Genomic DNA, 21912 nt, shown 5'->3' on the forward strand with positions numbered 1-21912 from the left:
TCCCAAGAGTACGAAGCAAACTCCTGGTCCTGACAAAATCCCCTTTTATTAATTGACTGTGAATTCTGCTCCTTCACATCCAGCAAAGTCTTTCGAGGGAGGATTTACGGTCACAGACCTCATCTGGCTTGGAGAGCTGCCAGGCTGAGATCTGCAAAACTTGGCCAGGAGTCTCAGAGAGTCACGAACCAATGAAGTGAACTAATTGTCTCCTGCAAACTCCACTCCCCTTTCGCTCCTCTTTGATTTCCTTTGGGAGGGGCCATTCATCCTCCACCTGTGGCCTTTCTCCCAAGTTGACCCTTGTTCTTTAGCTGTTCCCTTTGTCTGGCAACTCACACTGGGAACAGGCTCCAGCTGTTCTTCTGCCTCACTGATCTCTGACTCTGAAGGCAGCTGGCCCCCTCTCTGCCTCCGACACAGAGCCTTCCTCAGAGCCTTCCACAGACTCCAGGACTGGCCCATCTTCCTCCCCAACCCCCTCACTGTCCGAATCCGCTGCCCGCTGGTGGGCCTCAATAGCACTCAAGAGTAGTTTTTCTTCTGCATTTATGACCAGATCGGTGGGAATTCTTTCTCTTTCTCTCGTTCCTGGGGAGAAGATCTGAAATGTAGGAGGCTAAAGAAGAACCTTATTCCGAGTCCGTTCAACTTTCCACCTCACCGTTTGGACAGGAAGGGAATTGTTCTCTTCCACGGACACTGGTTGATAATTCTGATTTACCGCCCGGGGTTCAAGGGGCAGAAAACAAGATGCCGATCGTGAGATCCTTCCTTTTTCCGCTCTTCTTTTTTAGTTCGTTGAAGTTAGCCACTGAACTGGGTCCTATTCCCAGTGATTTTTGTGCACAAGTGTCCTTCCCTCCTCCTGTCCTCAGTGATAAACTGGACTTTTTCAAGGACATCCCAGCCATTTCCTTCCCTGATAAACATTTCAGCAACTGCTTCATCCAGAAAGTTTATTCAATCAGACTGACGGGAAAGGAGGGCGTAGAAATGTCTTGCTTAGCAGCAGAAATATAGTCTCGTAAGTAGAGGACCCCCTGCCTACTTCTATCCTGTTTTGCTTCGCCCACGTTTTCTCCAAGCTAGATGTTTTGTCTGTCTGTCTCACTTGAGACTCAGACAGACTCACTTAAAAGAGCCGAGGTGGCGCAGTGGGTAGAGTGCAGTACTGCAGGCCACTTCAGCTGACTGCTATCTGCATTTCAGCGGTTCAAATCTCACCGGCTCAGGGTTGACTCAGCCTTCCATCCTTCCGAGGTGGGTAAAGTGAGGACCCAGATTGTGGGGGCGATATGCTGACTCTGTAAACCGCTTAGAGGGTAGATCTGAAAGCCCTATGAAGTGGTATATAAGTCTAACTGCTATTGCTATTGCTATTGAGTCCAGGGGGTCTCCAACCTTGGCAACGTTAAGCCTGGTGGACTTCAAATCCCAGAATTCCCCAGCCAGCTGTCTGGGGAATTCTGGGAATTGAAGTCCACCAGGCTTAAAGTGGCCAAGGTTGGAGAATACTTGACTTAGTCGACTCTTTTTTAATTTTTAGCAACTTTTGCAGGAGGTAATAGGTAATAGGGGCACGGTGGCTCAGTGGCTAAGACGCTGAGCTTGTTGATCAGAAAGGTCGGCAGTTTGGCGGTTTGAATCCCTAGCGCTGCGTAACGGAGTGAGCTCCTGTGACTTGTCCCAGCTTCTGCCAACCTAGCAGTTCGAAAGCACATTAAAAATGCAAGTAGAAAAATAGGAACCACCTTTGGTGGGAAGGGAACAGCGTTCCGTGCACCTTCGGGAGTTGAGTCATGCCGGCCACATGACCACAGAGACGTCTTTGGACAGCACTGACTTTTTGGCTTTGAAACGGAGATGAGCACCGCCCCCCAGAGTCAGGAACGACTAGCACATATGTGCAAGGGGAACTTTTACCTTTAGATGTTGTCGGTTCAAGTTCACTTTAGTCCAAGGGGTCTCCATCCCACTTTAAGCCTGGTGGACTTCAACTCCCAGAATCCCCCAGCCATTCTCGGAATTGAAGTCCTCTAGGCTTAAAGTGGCCAAGTCTGGAGACTTAAGTTCAACTCTTTTTTCCTCTTTCCTGATTTTTAGCAAGTTTTGCAGGATGTAATAAGCGTTAATAATAAGTACAGCTTTGTGAATCTAGAATTCTATATTGGCCAAGTGTTTATTGGGCACACAAGGAAGTTGTCTTTGGTGCATATAATTTCCAGAGCAGCCTGTCCAGATAGAAATACTACTTTCCCCCCCCACACACGCTTCTCAAACACCCAATAAAAGGTTTCAGAGACCACTGGCTTGTAAGGCCCTTGTTTTTAAAAAGGTTTGTTTCTATTCCCATGGAAAAGAATGAGTACCACTCCAACAGGAAGCTGGGGAAAGCCAAAAGCATCTCAAAAGGAAAGGGGGGAAGAGAGATTTAGGCAGAAGCGGGAGACTGGATTTTGTCAAGATTTCCTTCTCGGGCAGTGGAATGATAATAGTCCAGCAACCATGACCGAGATGATACTTTGCATTGTGTTCCTTCTCAAACCAGGAGTTCACGAGCCTCTAAAACTAAACAGCCTTGAGATTCTGTGTCAGCCAGCCAAAACAGGAAAAGCAAGGGGGGGGGGGGGGTGGAAAAGAGAAAAATAATCTAAAATAACACGAGAAAACAACTAAGTCATTAACCCCGGGAATAAGTCTCAGTTGAACCTGAATGAAGGGGAAAGAGCAAGCTTTTCATATCCATTTCTAAAGAAGAAAGAAAAAAGACAGAAAATGATACAGGAATAATAGCTGAATAGAGATCAGCTAAAGGGCAAGTGCTGTTTTAGGCCACATCGACTGAAAATAATTTCTAAATCGTCGGTCTCATTGTTCTGGAGGTTGGGGGTTTTTTTTTTCCCCCTGTATGGTTCAGATCCCATGCCAAGAATTTGATCCAGCTCCTTTGGACGTTTGGGAAGGATTTAGAAATCTGAAACGGGTTCAAAGAAGGGGAACTTGGCCGAATGAGACTCTTCAGCCTGGAGATGAGATGATCAGAGAAGATCGGATAGTGTCCTTCAAACTTCTGAAGGGATGTCACACGGAGGAAAGTCAAGGATTTGATTTTACAGATGAGCAGAGTTGGAAGGGGCCTTGGAGGTCATCTAATCCAACCCCCCCGCCCAAGCGGGAGGCCCTTCAACATTTCTGACAAATGGCAGTTCAGTCTCTTCTTGAAAGCCTCCAGGGATGAAGCTCCCACAACTTCCGAAGGCAATTTCTGTTTCATGGGTGGAATGTTCTCAGGAAAATTCCTCCTTATTTCCAGGTTGAATCTCTCCTTGGCCTCTCTTCTATTCCATGGGTTGATTGTTTTCCCGGTCAGAAAATGTCTCCTTATTTCCAGGTTGAATCTCCTTGGTCAGTTTCCATCCATTATTCCTATCTGTCCTTCAGGTGACTTGGAGAATAGCTTGACCCACTCCTCTCTGTGGCAGCCCCTCAAATATTGGAATGTGGCTATCATGTCCAAAATATAGAAGAACGGTTACAGGAACTGGGCATGGCTGGTCTAGTGAAGAGAAGGACCAGGGGAGACAGGAGAGCAGCCTTCCAATATTTGAGCGGGTCAAGCTATTTTCCAAAGCTCCCGAAGGCCAGACAAGGAACAATGGATAGAAACTGACCAAGGAGAGATTCAAGCTGGAAATAAGGAGGAATTTCCTGACAGTGAGAACCATCAACCCATGGAACAGAAGTTGCCTTCGGAAGTGGTGGGAGCTTCATCCCTGGAGGCTTTCAAGAAGAGACGGGACTGCCATTTGTCAGAAATGGTGTAGGGTCTCCTGCTCGGGGTGGGAGGGGTTGGACTAGATGACCTACAAGGTCCCTTCCAACTCTGTTAATCTGTGTAAGTAGAAATGGAGGGCTGGGGAACCACCTGTTTGGCATGTTTTAATCTAGATTGAGATGGAGTGGCCTTAAAAGGCCATCTCTGTCACTCTCTCATATCAAGTAGCAAATGACAGAAGAGAAGAGAAGAGAAGAGAGAATGAATGGAATGGACTAGAATAATGGAGGTCCTATAGCAATAGCAATAAGAGCAGTTAGACTTATATACCGCTTCATAGGGCTTTCAGCCCTCTCTAAGCGGTTTACAGAGTCAGCATATCGCCCCCACAGTCTGAGTCCTCATTTCACACCACCTCGGAAGGATGGAAGGCTGAGTCAACCTTGAGCCGGTGAGATTTGAACCGCTGAACTGCAGATAACAGTCAGCTGAAGTGGCCTGCAGTACTGCACCCTAACCACTGCGCCACCTTGGCTCTATAACTAGGTCTTCTAGTCCAACCCCCTGCCTAGGCAGGAAACCCTATAGCGTTTCAGACAAATGACTATCCAACATCTTCTTAAAGACTTCCAGTGTTGGGGCATTCACAACTTCTAAAGGCAAGTTGTTCCACTGATTAATTGTTCTCACTGTCAGGAAATTTCTCCTCAGTTCTAAGTTGCTTCTCTCCTTGATTAGTTTCCACCCATTGCTTCTTGTCCTGCCCTCAGGTGCCTTGGAGAATAGCTTGACTCCCTCTTCTTTGGGGGCAGCCCCTGAGATATTAGAAGACAGCTATCATGTCACCCCTAGTCCTTCTTTTCATTAAAGCTGATGAACTCTTGAGCAGACTATACCACTCTGGAGAAGAAGAACTGATGGATATCCCATTTCTGGGGGGGGGGAAACCTGGCCCATCGGCAACCACGACGAATAAAATTACGGGAAGCCCAACAAAGTCTAACTAACCATTCTTTACGACTTCCTAGACGCATTGCGACGATAACCTTCCAAACGAAGCAAGGATCTATCCCACTCCTGAACCCCTATGGGTAGCTGAGCCCCACAACACATCCCCAGGCCAAAAAAACATTTTGCCCAGCAGGCGTTCCTTACACTAAAATGCCATTTTTCACAGCTGTTGATCCAACTTTCCCAGCCTTGCTGAAAATGGAAGCCTGTTTGAGAGAGGGAGGAAGGCACAACACAATACACACACACACACACACACAGTTTAGGAAAACAAGGAGGTCTTCTCTTGACTGAAAGCCACCACAAAGGTACCAGGAAGGATTAAGAGAAGGAGAGGGGGAAAAAAAAACTCTTCCCAGAGTTTTTTTGTTGTTGTTTCTTTGCTAAGAGCCAGGAGCCTGGGAAATGTACGGTGAGATCTATCTGCTTTGCCAGCAAATTTTCCTTGCTCCTCCAGGAGATTCTTAGGAGCCCTTTTTAAGGCCACTGAAAAGGAAATTTTGCACGGACCACTTTACAAGAACAAAACTCCTCAGTGTTAAAGGGAGGCTGGAAGAAAGAAAGTGGGGTGTGGGAGGAGGAGGAGGGGGGTTATAAAGGAGAGAGGCAGGGAAAGAGCAGCTGGATAAAATGGAAACTTGAAAAAAATAAGAATAAAAAAACAGTCCAGCTCAGGAGTGGATGTGAATTGTCCGAGCCCAAGAAGACTAATGTCGTATACCTGAGTTGGTTATCCAGCTGAATGAATGAATATCTTCTCGTCCGGAACGCTCAATCAATATTAATCATTATTAGAAACATACAGCAATTACAGTATCCCTCGTTTTTACTCCACAATGGAAGAAAAACGGGATGGGTAATTCAAAAGAAAGCGATCCTTCGGTCAATTTTTGTCCTCACAAAGTAGATTAGAGAGGTGAAGTCTCTTGTCACTTCAACCACAGGGGAAGATCTCACGCCGCTAAAATGCCCCTCCTTAGCAACGAAGGAGATCGTTCGGAAAATCTTAAGAGTGTGCCAAGATGGACAGGCTGACTTTTAAAACGAAAGACAAAGAAGAGAGACAGAATGTTACTAAGTAGTCGTATTAGGAAATAAGGGAAAAGCTACCGGTTCTCCCAGATTGGTAATAAAAATCAAAATGCAAGTAGAAAAATGGGGACCACCTTTGGTGGGAAGGGAACAGCGTTCCGTGCGCCTTCGGGAGTTGAGTCGTGCCGGCCACATGACCACGGAGACGTCTTCGGACAGCGCTGGCTCTTCGGTTTTGAAATGGAGATGCGCACCGCCCCCTAGAGTCGGGAACGACTAGCACAGATGTGCGAGGGGAACCCTTAGCTTTACTATCTGGGCCTTTCCCTGTTTTAAGATCTCAGGAACCGAACTGAGAAAGGGATTGGACTAAATTGCCTTCAAAATCTAATCTCACGGGATAAGGATAACAACATATATGGGTATGGGTACAACATAAGGAAGCTGGATGTAAATTGTTATCAGTGATTTGGAACGGAGGATTAGAAAATTTTGTTATTAAATATTATGGATGTTTAGCTAGAGTAGGACATAAGGATTCAGTGTTATTGGAGGATTTTAGAAATAGTAAATGAAATGTCAGTATGTGGCTATGTATTAAATCTTGGTATATTTTATGATGAAGGACGTTTAAAAATTATAGTCAAATGAAAATGGAGATATGATGATGGTAATATGTACACATATCTGAGTTAAAATACTTGAGTTAATACGAATTATGTTTGTTGACTGTGGAAGTTGTTTTTTTTCTCTTATTTTTGTAAGCCGCCCGAGTCCTTCGGGATTGGGCGGAATATAAATATATTTAATAAATAAATAAATAAATAAAATAATAAATAAGAGATGGACGAAAGTCTTTTGTAACCAACCGATACACTTTCTACAGCATGTAAAGAAGGACGCGTTGTGTTTGTTTTAAAAATTAAAAATAAAATAAAAATTTATTATAAAAAAAATCTAATCTCTTGCAGTCAATGCTTGCGCCTCTCAACTAGGAAGAAGGACTCAGATCTTATTTCAGAGATGAAGGGGATATCACTCAAAGTAAAATGGGGACTCCAGCTAAAGCTTTGTGGTCTATAATTCAATCCGGCTGGTTTCCCCTTTCTTAAGAGTACTGCGTGAACATCAGTCTGAAAGCATCTGTGTATACATGCAGGTGTTGTGTTATTTGTGTACAAGCATGCACAAGGTAAACAATGCAATGGAGGCCACTTAATGAACTCCACATGGCACTTTCCTAAATCTTCCTATTTGGAAATCCCCCCTCCCCCGTGCCTTTTCTGATTTGGTTAGCTCCCCAAGGGTGGCTCAGTGGCTGAGCTTGTCGATCAGAAAGGTCAGCAGTTCGGCAGTTCGAATCCCTAAGCGCCGCGTAAGGGAGTGAGCTCCCGTGACTTGTCCCAGCTTCTGCTAACCTAGTCGTTCGAAAGCACGTAAAAAAATGCAAGTAGAAAAATAGGCGCCACCTTTGGTGGGAAGGTAACGCCATTCCATGCGCCTTCGGGCATTGAGTCATGCCGGCCACATGACCACGGAGACATCTTCGGACAGAGCTGGCTCTTCGGCTTTGAAACGAAGATGAGCACCGCCCCCTAGAGTCGGGAACGACTAGCACAGATGTACGAGGAGAACCTTTACCTTAACCCCCAAAGATTGGGTTCACACCCACAGTTCAGCCATGTTTTCTTACAAGCCTGGTTTACGCCATCAGAGGTTTTCAGAGCCAAAGCAAGCCGAATGAGAGCAGATACATTAAGGCTTAGGGCAGCGGTTCCCAAACTTGGCAACTTTAAGCTCTGCTGCCTGGAGAATTCTGGGAGTTGAAGTCCACAAGTCTTAAAGTTGCCAAGTTTGGGAAACACTGGATTAGGGGAATGTGCAAATGTCACTCTTAAGGTTCTGCATGGACAGGAAGAGGAGGATGAAGCCTTTCAATGCCTCTTTAAAAAAAACCTCACCTCTTCCTTAAATAATTTCCTAGTCACCAGTCAGGGTTGGCATCATATCCCAAAGAATGCATCTCTCTCTTTATATCCCCAGAGTGTGTTCAAACTCCACATGATTTAAATGAGCAAAAATGCAGCTGAGTCCACCGGATTGGAATGAATGAATGGAGGAGAGATTTTCGCCTGGAGTAACGCCAGTCCTCTCCCAACACACACACACACACACACACATGGTGTTATTTTCTCTGTTCTTTCCAATCTCCACTTCCTTCTCCAACCCTCTCCTGGCTCCCTGTACTAAAGTCCCAGTTTATTTTTAAAGGTTTTTCTTTTAACTAGATAAAGTTTAAAAACATTGGATAGAGCAGTGTTTCTCAACCTTGGCCACTTGAAGATGTCTGGACTTCAATTCCCAGAATTCCCCAGCCAGCGAATGGGATAGAGTGTGACATTTCTGGCATAAACGTTTCCATATAAAGATTTGATCTTACAACAATTACAATTTTTAATCCATTACATAGGTGTCTGAGGTCAATCAGATGGCCTGTCCGTTGAGCCTTTCTTTATATAATTACTAACCATACAAACCCATATCCAATTCCTACCTATCGCACATTTGTAATACCCTATTTTCCCATTCTTAACTTGTCTGTGTTTTTCTGTCCCGCCCTTTTCCCTTCATTTCTAACCATCGGTACCATTTGTCCCAGATTTCGTGATATTCCGCCTCACCCTCCCTATTAAGCTCTAGAGTCAGTCTGTCCATTTCTGCGCACGTCAGGTTCTTCCTTATAATTTCTTGTTCCCAGGGAGTCTCCTTATTTTTCCATTTTTGTGCAAAAACCAGGTGAAATATGCAGCATTAAATGTAGTCCACCTTTGCCATGATTTTTCTTTTGTGATCCCTAGTAGAAATAATTCTGGCCTCAACTCCATCTTTGGATTTAGCATCTCTTCCAGGGGTGGGTTCCTGCCAGTTCTAACCTCTTCTATAGAAGAAGGTTCCACAAATCTACAGGTCCGTTTAGAACCGGTTCCAGCTCCCTCCCCTACCGCCCGTCCGCACATCATCAAGATGAAGAGCAAGAGGAGGAATTCTGGGAGTTGAAGTCCACAAGTCTTAAAGCTGTCAAGTTTGAATACCTCTGGGATTTTTTTTCTAAAGGGTTAGGGGTGCAAGGGTCTTGTAACTTGACAGCTTTAAGACTTGCACACTTCAATGCCAGAGTTCCTGAGCCAACATGACCGGAGGATGAATTCTGGGAGTTGAAGTCCACAAGTCTTAAAGCTGTCAAGTTTGAACACCCCTGGGGTTTTTTTTCCTAAAGGGTTAGGGGTGCCAGGGTCTTGTAACTTGACAGCTTTAAGACTTGCACACTTCAATGCCAGAGTTCCTGAGCCAACATGACCGGAGGACGAATTCTGGGAGTTGAAGTCCACAAGTCTTAAAGCTGTCAAGTTTGCAAAGCCGCTTGCAAAGAAGCTCAAATAATACTAGCCAATTTTTTTAAAAAAACAATCAGGATTTATGGATTATCTCCGCCGTTAAGAGCTCTCTAAAAGAAGACATAACCAGCAATAAATGCACACAGCACGGGATGGCAAAGCGCAGTCAAATATAGCGGCTTGTTTAAAATAATAATAATAATCAGTGGTTGGAAAGCAAATACAGAGAAAAAGTTAAGAGGCAATCAAGTCGGAATGTGTAACTCTGAGCACATTCCAGTTTTTAAAATGCCTGAGGAGTTTCTTTGGGGTTTTGCAGCTTACTGTTAAAACACACACCCTTAAGCACGCACACATCGTTCTTATGAATGGGACACACACCATGTCGGTCGTGATTAACAACAACAACAAAAAAAAACCCAAATATGTATCGAGAGATTCACAAACCTCTTTAAAATAATAAAAAAAAGTATGTAGAAATTTGGCAGTTTCCCCCAAAAAACTTGGGCTGGGATAAGAGACCAAGTTCCTTCTTGGATTTTTATATTTTAATCTGAATGTCCGTCCCCCCCCGAATGATCGCACATCATTCTTTTCTTTGTTTTTACACTTTGTAGTAATGGACGCCACCCAGAGTCTTTCGCGGAGTTTGCGTGGCCCCCGTGAAATTCGACAAGTGAGTACAAATTGCAGGAAATCAAAACCACACCATGGTGGAATATATCTTGGCCTGCTGTGTGAATATTCAGCTTTTATTTCAAAGGTTCTAGTCTTGCGGGTCGGCAACCTTAAACACTCAAAGAGCCACAAAGGTCCTAACTGGAAGCCCACCCTCATTCAAATCTGGAGCCGACCGGAAGTCCGGTTCCCCCACCATAGAGTCTCCTCCTAGCGCTGCATCCTTTTTCCTCTACCTGTCCTAACCAAAAGCCCTATCAATTCTGGAGCCGACCGGAGACAGGGAGCCGCAGCAGATGGATGAAAAGAGCCACTTGCGGCTCCGGAGCCGCAGGTGGCCGGCTCCTGTTCCAGTCCTTATGATTAGAACACAGGAGACTTGTTTAGTAAATTCTTAAATGAGAGGCCCAAGGGATTGGGCTTAATTGGTGTTTCCGACGATAAATCAGATTTCAGGTAGTCCTTGACTTACGACAGTTCACATAGTGACTGTCCAAAGTTACAACGGCACTGAAAAAAGTGACTTACGACCGTTTTTCACCCTTAAGGCCATTCCGGCATTTCCACGATCCCATGAACAAAATTTGTATGATCATATTTATGACGGGTTGCAGCGTCCGGGGGTTACGTGATTCCCCCTTTGCCACCAAGTCCGTGGGGAAGCCAGATCCACTTAACAACCGTGTTCCTCATTTAACAATCGCAGCGATTCACTTAACACCCGAGGTGGCGAGGACGTTCGGAAAAGGGGGCAAAACTCCCTTAACGAATGTCTCGCTTCGCCGTAGACATTTTGGGGCTCAGTTGTGGTTTTAAGTCGAGGACTGCCTGTAAAAGGATCGAAGCCAGCCACGGTTTCAAGTGCCGCGCCTGGGAACTTACCTTCGACGCAGTGTTCCACCTCTTCCAGGTTTCGCAAAGTAATCCTCATCAGGCTGGAGTTCAGCATCAGTTCGTTCTTGTGAACAGGCCACATGTAGTGCGGGGCAGGATTGACGAAGAAAATCCGGGTGTCCCCCGTGGAGACCTGGTTGTCGCAGATCAAGGGGTCCCCAAAGCCCCCAATCATCACCTTGTTCCCGCCGTCCAAGAGGATCTCATGAGTCACCACCTCTTTCCCCTTCAGGTATCTCCAAACCCTCACCTGGAGAAAGGAGGAAGAATTAAAGAAGGTGATGTTAGAACAGAGCGGAGCGGAGGAGAAGAGAAGAGAAGAAGAGAGCAAAGCAGAGAAACATCGGAATAGAATAGAAAATAGGAATAGAATAGGGTAGGGTAGGGTAGGATAGGGTAGGGTAGAATGGAATGGAATAGAATTTAAACAGAACAGAACAAGGAATGGGAATGGGAATAGAATAGAATAGAATAGAATTCTTTATTGGCCAAGTGTGATTGGACACACAAGGGAATGGGAATGGAATAGAATAGAATAGAATAGAATAGAATTCTTTATTGGCCAAGTGTGATTGGACACACAAGGGAATGGGAATGGGAAAGAATAGAATAGAATAGAATAGAATAGAATAGAATAGAATAGAATAGAATAGAATAGAATAGAATACTTTATTGGCCAAGTGTGATTGGACACACAAGGGAATGGGATAGAATAGAATAGAATTCTTTATTGGCCAAGTGTGATTGGACACACAAGGGAATGGGAATGGGAAAGAATAGAATAGAACAGAACAGAATAGATAGATACTTTATTGGCCAAGTGTGATTGGACACACAAGGGAATGAGAATGGGAATGGAATGGAATGGAATAGAATAGAATAGAATAGAATTCTTTATGGCCAAGTGTGATTGGACACACAAGGGATTTGTCTTCGAGGCATACGCTCTCAGCGTGCATAAAGAAAAAAATATATTCATCAAGAATAATAGGATACAACACTTATAGTGACAGTCATAGTACTAATAAGCAATCAAATCATACTAGGAAACAATAAAAATAATATAAATTGTAAATATACAACAACATGGTTATAGTCATAAGTGGAAAGAGATAGGTACTAGGAAGGAAGAGAAGAATAATAGTAATACAGTCTTAGCAGATAATTTGACAGTATTGTGGGAATTGGGTGTTACAGAGTGATGGCGTTTGGGGGAAAAATTGTCCTTGTGTCTAGTTGTTCTGGTGTGCATTGCCCTATAGAGACATTTTGAGGGTAGGAGTTGAAACAATTTACGTCCAGGATGCGAGGGGTCTGTAGATATTTACACAGCCCTCTTGTTGACTCCTGCAGTGTCCAGGTCCTCAATGGAAGGCAGGTTGGTAGCCATTGTTTGTTCTGCAGTTCTGATTGTCTTCTGAAGTCCGTGTCTGTCTTGTTGGGTTCCAGAGACAACTCAGGCAGTTACAGGGGTGCAGATGACAGTCGCAAGAATTGCAACTCCAAAAGGCTTCCTGTCCTGTGCGGTTGCTAAGAATTGGCAACGTGTTGTCTATCACAACTTGCCATTGCCAACTCACCACACCCAACTTGCCGCAAGACAACTCAGTATGGTCAATTTGCTAGGGGGACAACTTGACATGGGGCAAGAGTTACATTGATATAGTAAAGGTAAAGGTTCCTTTCGCACATATGTGCTAGTCGTTCCCGACTCTAGGGGACGGTGCTCATCTCCGTTTCAAAGCCAAAGAGCCAGCGCTGTCCGAAGATGTCTCCGTGGTCATGTGGCTGGCATGACCCAATTCCCGAAGGCACACGGAACGCTGTTCCCTTCCCACCAAAGGTGGCTCCTATTTTTCTACTTGCATTTTTGCATGCTTTCGAACTGCTAGGTTGGCAGAAGCTGGGACAAGTCACGGGAGCTCCCTCCGTTACGCGGCGTTGGGGATTCGAACCGCTGAACTGCCGACCTTTTCTGATCGACAAACTCATCGTCTTAGCCACTGAGCCACTGCATCCCTCCATTAGAATAGTCTAATTCAGTGGTTCCCAAACTTGGCAACTTTAAGACTTGTGAACTTCAACTCCCAGAATTCTCCAGCCAGCAGAGCTCTGCTGGCTGGAGAATTCTGGGAGTTGAAGTCCACAAGTCTTAAAGTTGCCAAGTTTGGGAACCACTGATCTAATTGAATCATCACAGAGTGAATGCCAAAGGACAAGCAAAACAAAATGTGAGTGAGAAACAATTTTAAATAATTCAATTAAATTGTTGAATTATCTCACAGCGAGTTGGCCGCAGCAAAATTGGCTGCAACGAATTGTCCCATTCCGTTGACAAGAATTTGACTGCGGAAGCAGAACTGCCTCCAAAGACCATTGCAAAATCCGGCTTTTTTTTTATTATAGCCTATCTCTTTTTAGATTAGAATCCACATCTTCACAGCTGTGAAGTTTCAGCTGGCAATTATTATTTTTCTTCTTGCCTTGTTTTTTTCTCCCTAAAAATCCTCCGTGCCCCAAATAAATGAAAACCATAAAGGACAACGATTGCAAGAAAACCGAACCAAATTTAAAACCGGCACACAGAAGAGGTAAGGACAAATAACAAAGGAGTAACGCAACATTACGCCGGGGCGAAGAAGGATGGGCAACTTATTGTGCATCGTAGCAATAACAGTTATAGCAATAGCAGTTAGACTTATATTCCGCTTCATAGGACTTTCATCCCTCTCTAAGTGGTTTACAGAGTCGGCATATCGCCCCCACAATCTGGGTCCTCATTTTACCCACCTCGGAAGGATGGAAGGCTGAGTCAACCTTGAGCCGGTGAGATTAGAACCGCCCAACTGCAGAACTAGGAGTCAGCTGAAGTGGCTGCAGTACTGCACCCTAACCACTGCGCCACCTCGGCTCATGAAGTCAAGATGAATTGATTTTTAAAAAATGATATGGAGGGGGTGGGGATTATACCAATTTGGGGAGGAATTAAAACAACCGTCACCCAATTAAGTGGGGAGCATGGATCAGGAAGCCTAGGTCAGAACAGTGAGTCAGTAGACATCCCCCCCGAAAATAAGACCTGGTGGCTTTTTTTGGTGGCAAATATATATATTTGTCGTGTGTGTGTGTGTGTGTGTGTGTGTGTTGCAATTGTGCTGATAAATAAATTGCAACACAAATGTAACAAGGCAATATAAAAAAATGGCTTTCTGCCTGGATGGCTCCCAGAGTGAGCCGATAGACAGAAAAGGGAAGCAGTATGCTCCCTCCCATATTTGGGCATACCAGGAGTTGTGACACAATACATACAATCATACATACACACACACACACAAACACACACACATATACATACATACATACATACATACATACGTATGTATGTATGTATGTTGTATTTGTGCAACAGTAAAAATATGGGTTTCTGTCTGGATGGTCTCTTGTGACGAGCCGAAGGACAGAGAATGGAAGTAGTGATCTTCCTCCCATATTTGGGTATACCGGGAGTTGTTATATATATTACAACCAGGTGTTGTGACACTATATATATGTATGTATGTATGTATGTATGTGTGTATATGTATATGTATAGTATATGTATGTATGTATGTATGTATGTATGTATGTATAGTGTCACAACCCCTGGTAAGCCTCAATTATGGGAGGAAGCTAACTGCTTCCATCATCTGTCAATCGGCTCGTCACAAGAGTCCATCACGACAGAAACCCAATATTTTTACTGTTGCCTTTGTTATATTGTGTTTTATTTGTGCTGATAAATAAATAAAGGGAGACTAGTAGATCTATTTCAAGCTATTTAGCTCTCATCAGCTAGCCAGAATCCCAGTAAGGGTATACTAGTCTATTTATTTATCAGCACAAATATAACACATACACACACACATACACACATATACAGGGTAAGACTACTTGCATTTTGTGTTCCCCCACCCAAAAAAGAGGGCGAAAATTTGGGTGCGTCTTATACACTGAATGTAGACCCACCCACAGGCCCCATCCCTTTGGCCTCTGCCTCCCCACAATTTACCTTTTTGCAGCAAATGAGGGCTTGCAGAGGGTTCAATAGGCCATAACAATCCCTGCAGCCTGAAACAGCTGATGATCAGGAGAAATTGAAAGTGAAACTTGCTGTTTGCTCCACTTGGCAAATTGCTGGGAGGCAGATTTTTTTTTCTTGTGCTAATCAGGCTGTTTGCTGCAAGGAGGTAACAAACTACAAATGCTTATAGAATGTTCAAATTATTAGACTTATTTTTTTTTAAAGACTGCTTCATTATTGTTCTAGACAACTTAACAAAATGAAGACGCTTTTTAAAATACTGTAAATGCTTGATCTGAAGAGGCCCCGTGCTATTGCTTTAAAAAGTGCTATTCCTTTAAATAGCAGAGAATAACTATACTTCCAGAAAGCCACATCAATTTTAACAACATCTGTACAAGTATAGTCTGAAATATGACACTACAAACAGTGTATATTATCCATATTGTTGCTGTTTGTTGCAAAGTGGCAAGACAGAGGCAGATATTTTTCCTTTGTTTCCCGCCCCGCCCCCCCCCCCCCCGCTCCCAAAAGCTAGGTGCATCTTATAGTTTAGAGAGTGTTATACTCTGAAAAAACGGTATTTCTTGCAGCGCTCACCTTTCACAGAGAGGAAGAATTTTCCCAGACTGCAGCTGACCCTCCCTTTACCATACCTGGAATATTTCTTCATGGTGGCTGAGCCCCTTGTGCAGAGAGGGAAGGAGCAGAGAAATACTTCTCACTTATCAAGAAACAAACATTAGACATTCCTCAAACTTGAACTGACAGCGGCTGGTACTTTTCTAGCTAGGAAAACCACAGCTTAGAGTGGACTGCAGAAGGAATAGATCAGACATCCTATCCTTGGTCATCAGTGGAGACCGAGTGGAGCAAGTGGCCAGTTTGAAGTTTCGGGGTGTTATCATAAAAAGAGGACCTGGCCTGGGGCAACTCACATTGCAGCCCTGGTTCCAAAGGGCCCAGCAGAGATTATACGACCTGAGACTTCTCGGGGAAACAACAACTGAATGGAAAACTGCAGATGACCTTCTACCGCTGCACCAGAGAGTATTTTAACTTCCTGCGCCTGTGTGTGGTTTGCCAATTGCACAGTGGCGGATAAAGCAGTGCTCCAGAGGGTCAACGTCATTGCCCAGAGGATCCTGGGTTGCCCCTCTCCCCTCTTTGGAAGAGCTTTATAGCTCCCGCTGCCTTAAGAAAGTTCCAAACATCCTTAAAGACCCATCTCATCCTGGGCACCCCCTTTTTTTTTAACTATTATCATCTGGCAGCCGGTACAGGGCAATAAAAACAAGGACGAATAGGCTGAAAAACAGGTTCTACCACAGAGAAAAACTATATTGCATTCCGTGACCCGTCATAACCGCGGTCGACAAAAGCGCGCTCGGCGAAAGCGCGTACGTGACGTCATCACAGCGTGACGAAAAAAATTAAAAATTGAAATAAAAATAAAATTAAAGCAAGCCGATTCACATAAAGGTAAGGGTTAGGTTTAGGTTTAGGGTTAGGTTAAGGGTTAGGTTTAGGGTTACGTTAAGCGTTAGGGTTACGTTTAGCGTTAGGTTAAGGGTTAGCGTTAGGTTTAGCGTTAGGTTAAGGGTTAGGTTTAGGGTTAGGTTTAGGGTTAGGTTAAGGGTTAGGTTTAGGGTTAGGTTTGGGGGGGTTAGGGTAAGGTTTTCGCTTTAATTTTACATTTACCGCTCACAGCGCGATGTTTTCGTCACGCTGTGATGACGTCACGTACGCGCTTTCGTCGAGCACGATTTTGTCGACCGCGGTTTTGTGGTGGAACCATTGCATTCTACTGTATAGTGCAATATTAATGCAATACCGGGTTTTCAATTTCAATTATATAGCATGTGAAGGATATGCGTTTGTCTTTTATTTTTATAGTTAGTGTACACTGAAGATGGCATTTAATTTTGTTGTATGGTGTGCAATGACAATAAACTAAACTTTCCAAATACTAAAAGAAACCACAGTTTTTATGGGCTGTAGGGCTTAAAGTTATCATTCACGACTCTAGGGGGCGGTGCTCATCTCTGTTTCAAAGCACAAGAGCCAGCGCTGTCCGAAGACGTCTCTGTGGTCATGTGGCCGGCATAACTCCACACCGAAGGCGCACGGAACGCTGTTCCCTTCCCACCAAAAGTGGTCCCTGTTTTTCTACTTGCATTTTTTACCTGCTTTCGAACGGTTCACCGACAAAAGGGCGAACGACAAAAGCATGCCCGACTAAATCGCGGTGACAAAACCGTGAGTTCTAAGCTGCGCGGACGAATGAGCGCTGAAGCATGCCGACAACAGCGCGTTGACAGAAGCACACTGTAAACCTAACTCTAACCCTAACCTAACCTAAATCGCGCGTCTGTCGGCACGCTGTTGTCAGCGTGTTGATGACATCACGTTGATGACATCACGATTTTAGCGCCGCAGTTTTGTCGGCACGCTCTTGTCGGGTCACGCTTTCAAACTGCTAGGTTGGCAGAAGCTGAGACAAGTCACGGGAGCTCACTCCGTTATGCGGCGCTAGGGATTCGAACCACCGAACGGCCAACCTTTCTGATCGACAAGCTCAGCGTCCTAGCCGCTGAGCCGCCGTGTGCCTATTCTACTATATAGTGAATGTTAATGCCATGTCAGGGGTTTTCAATTGAATTGTGTAATAGAACGGGAAGGATGTGTGTTTCTGTTTTATTTTTGCAGTTTTCTTATGTACGAAGGACGCCGAAGATGGCATTTAATTTCGTTGCACGAGGTGCAATGACCGTTAAACTCATGTTGGAAGAAATGTCCTTCTGGGTTCGGCTCCAAGTGGAGGAAAAGACACTGGAAACATGGAGGCTGCTTGGAAAGATGGTTTAATAGTGGACAGGGTCATACTGAACAGAAAAGGGGGATCCCATGCTTCCAGATGTTGGGTGAGGAAAAAAGGAGAGAAAAAAGGCCTTGCTGAATTTTTTTCTCCTCTCTGTTCGGCCCCACCTCTCTGTTTCCTGTTCCTGTGTAAGAAATGTATTCTGATTGGTTGTCAGACTCCCAGGGGCGGCCACGGTGTGTGTGTTTCTTAGCTATCTTTGTAGGTTGTGTATCTTTTGAGTCCCAAGCTTGGTTGAGCATTGCTTCTTCCCAGGTGCCCTCTGGTGAGATGGGTAAAAGGGCTGATACTATCATGCCTTCATCCCATCCCTCGGGAGCTGAAGGGGGAGATCTTTGTTATGTAGAATAGACAGGCCTTTTAATGGCCGGTTGACAAAGGCGGGGGCAATTAAGAGTGAGTCTGTTCCCTGCCTAAAAACACATTTCTCCATTTCTGATCCAGGGAAAATCATATTCTGCCTTTTCAATATTTCCCAGGATATTTCTTTTTTTTTTTTTCTAGAAGAGATGGTTGGGCGCTAAACTTCCCACGCTCGGGAAGCCCGGGAAGACAGAAGAAATGGCTCCTAGCAAAGCCCAGGTTAAGAGAGGTTCTCCGACAGCGGAGTTAACAGGAATCACACGGGTTGAAAGAAAGAAAAAAACTAAACTGCTCCAAGAAAGGGAGAAAGGAGGCCTTGGCATCGGCTGCCTTCCACTTTGCTCCAGATTCAAGTTGTGGCAGGAGGAAGCGGAGGAGGAGGACCCACAACCTAGGAGCACACACCAATAGCCCCACCTCGTTTCTTGGCAGAACAAGGGGAAGATAGGAACGGAGAGGCCCCGGATGTGCATAGCTTGGCGGAGAAAATGTCTGTAAGCAGAATTTTTTATGCCAAGGTGAAGCCAGGCTGGGCCCTTCCCGCACCTGTTTCTCTGATTATCTGGAAAGGGAAGGTCTCTCTCTCTCTCCTCTCTCTCTCTCTCTCTCCTCTCTCCTCTTTCTCTCACTCTCCTCTTTTCTCTTCTCTTTCCTCTTTCTCCCCTCCTCTTTTCTCTCTCCTCTCTCTCTTCTCTTTCGCTCTCTTCTTTCTCTCTTTTCTCCTCTCCTTCTCTCTCTCCTCTCCCTGCTCTCTCTCTCCTCATCTCTCTCTTTCTCTTTTTCTCTCTTCTCTCCCCTCTCCTCTGTCTTTCTCTTCTCTTTCCGCTCTCCTCTTTCCTCTCGCTCTCCTCTCTCCTTCTTTCTCTCCCTCCTTGCTCTCTCTCTCTCATCTTTCCTCTTTTTCCTCTTGCTCTCTCTCCTCTCCTCTTTCTCTTTTTTTTCTCTTTTCTCTCTTCTATCCTCTGTCTTTATCTTCTCTTTCGCTCTCCTCTTTCTCTCTCTCCTCTCTCCTTCTTTCTCTCCTCTCTCTGCTCTTTCCTCTATTTTTCATCCTCCTCTCACTTTCTCTCTCTTCTCTCCCCTTTCTCTCTCTCTCCTCTCCCCTTTCTCTCTCTCTCCTCTCCCCTTTCTCTCTCTCTCCTCTTCTTTCTCTCCTCTCTCCCTGCTCTCTCTGCTCTATTTCTCCTTCCCTCCCTCCTCCCCCTCTCTCCCCCAAAATGCAAATAAAAGAATAAAAGCATGCCTGGAGTTGTTGACTCATACCAATATAAAATGTCATTTTACTTAAAAATATTTACAAGTTTGAAAATGGGGTAAAGGCTAATGTCTTTACAGAAAAGAGCGATCTAAAAAAAAAAAGAAATTTTAGCAAAATTGAATTAAATATTGTGGCAAGGACTTTTCCATTGATGCTGAGAAGGTGTGTGTGTGTGTGTGTGTGTGTGAAACAATGTACTGTATTGATATAATACTGTACAATTAAAAAATATAATACAATACTACTGTATTGATTAGACAAGGTCATATCAGAATCCAAAACAGAGTAATGAGGCCTGTATATAATATATGGTTATATGGACCCTACGTGAAATCACCTTCTCACCCTTAGTGGGAAAGCCCTTTAGGCGTTCTGTCACAATGTTTAATTAAATGAGTGCAGCTCATTTAGTTTTCCTCAATCTTCCTTCTACGCCTCTCCATTTTGAAGATTAAACACCCGTACATGCCACCGAGAGCTTTAGGAAGAAAATAAATGAATTTTAAAATGAATGAATGAATGCAGGAGGGAGACCAAACCCAAAAACTCAGCTCTAAGCTACTTTAAGGCCTGTGATTTAGGCAAGGCATTGGGGGTGGGGTTTTTTTTTTGCCTTGGGGTTATGAATATGATGGCAAGATCAGCCAAGGACTAAAGATTTACAGGGATTCATTGTTTTAACCTGGCTGGGGAGGGAGGGAGGGAGGGAGGGAAGGAAGGAAGAAGGGAGGGGGGAAGGGAAGGAAGGAAAGAAAAGAAGAGAGGGAGGAAAGGAAGGAAGGAGGGAAAGAAGGAAAGGAAAAGGAGAGGAAAGGAAGAAGGGAGGAAAGGAAGGAAAGGAATGAAGGAAGGAGGGAGGGAGGAAAGGAGAGAGGAAAGGAAGGAAGGAAAGGAAAGAAGGAAGGAATGGAAAGAAGGAAGGAAGGAGGGAGGGAAGGAAGGAGAGGCAAGGGAGGAATGGAAGGAAGGAAGGAAAGGAAAGAAGGGAGGAAGGAAGGATGAAAGGAGGGAAGGAAAGAAGGAAGGAGGGAGGAAAGGAAGGAAGGAGAGGAAAGGAAGAAGGGAGGAAAGGAAGGAAGGAGGGCGGAAAGGAAGGAGAGGCAAGGGAGGAATGGAAGGAAGGAAAGGAAAGAAGGGAGGAAGGAAGGATGAAAGGAAGGAAAGAAGGAAGGAGGGAGGAAAGGAAGGAAGAGAGGCAAGGAAGAAGGGAGGAAAGGAAGGAAGGATGGAGGGCGGAAAGGAAGGAAGGAGGGAAGGAGGAGGGAGGAAAGAAAGGAAGGAAGGAGGGAGGGAGGGAGAGAGAGAATCACTAAACAGCCAGTTCAGGAAAGTTAAAAGCCTATCACCTTCCCACTCAGAGGCTGGAGCAATTAAGATGAGCTGCATTAGAAGCCCCCCCCCCCCCCAGATCCCTTTTGGGTACACAGAGGATTAAAAGCAGAAAAGGTAGGAAGGAACATTCTAAGAGGATCAAGTTTGAGCAAAGGTGATACCAGCAACAAGAGAATTTTGAAGAGTGAGAAAGGAGGAAGGGGGGTGGGGGAAACCGCTTTTAAGTAGTAGCTGAAATTTACATTCAGAGGAGCAGCCAACCACTTCAGGAGAATTGCCCATTAAGAACCCCTGCAGGGTTAATTGGAGGGGGGGTGTCTCCCTTTTTTAAAAAAACAGGGGGGAGGGCAACCTTTCTAAGATGTTTTCCTTGGCAGACTGCTGAATGAAAGCATCTTTATTCACATCACCTTCCTCCACATCACTCTAGGACTCTGCAAAAGTTTGTTTCCTTGTCACATTGTTATGCCTGGACCCTGGATGGGGATGCACAACTACTCTGTGTGTGTGTGGAATTAACCCACCTTAGGTGGTCCAGGTAGATAAATACAGTTCTACAGAGGAATGATGGAGTCTTGTCCTTTGCACCTCCGTAACTGTCTGGTTTGGCTCTGCAACCCAACAAGACACACACGGACTTCAGAGGAGAATCAGAACTGCAGAACAAACAATGGCTGCCAACCTGCCTTCCATTGAGGACCTGGACACTGCAGGAGTCAAAAAGAGGGTTGTGTAAATATCTCCAGACCCCTCACATCCTGGACGTAAATTGTTTCTACTCCTACCCTCAAAACGACGCTATAGGGCACTGCACACTAAGACAACTAGACACCAGGACAGTTTTTCTCCCCCAAATGCCATCACTCTGCTAAACAAATAATTCCCTCACCACTGTCCAACCATTCACTAAGACTGCATTACTATTACTATTAGTATTCTCATGGTTCCTATCCCCCATCTCCTCCCACTTATGACTGCAGGACTGTAACTTTGTGGCTTGTATCCTTATTCTCAGCAAATAGTTTCCCTGAAAACTTGCGACTTAAAAACTACACAGCCCCCTTTTTCTTTTTCTCAAAAGATTTTTTTCTATCTTTTTATTCTCTTACATACCATTTTAAGTATGATTGTTCTTCTTCTTTACATTTATAATTCTTATTAGTTTCCACCCATTGCTTCTTGTCCTGCCCTCAGGTGCTTTGGAGAATAGCTTGACTCCCTCTTCTTTGG

General features: G+C 44.7%; 1 protein-coding gene across 1 annotated transcript in view; it reads right to left on the reverse strand.

Annotated features, from left to right (window-relative positions):
• Positions 1-21912, reverse strand: part of LOC116518682 (agrin-like) — a 171039-nt gene that overhangs the window by 138677 nt on the left and 10450 nt on the right. The window contains exon 2 of the mRNA XM_032232198.1: positions 10777-11038. Coding sequence (XP_032088089.1) covers positions 10777-11038 — 262 coding nt within the window. The remainder of the gene's footprint in view (positions 1-10776; positions 11039-21912) is intronic.

The sequence above is a fragment of the Thamnophis elegans genome, chromosome 15, assembly GCF_009769535.1.
Source record: "Thamnophis elegans isolate rThaEle1 chromosome 15, rThaEle1.pri, whole genome shotgun sequence".
Taxonomy (NCBI): Eukaryota; Metazoa; Chordata; class Lepidosauria; order Squamata; family Colubridae; genus Thamnophis; species Thamnophis elegans.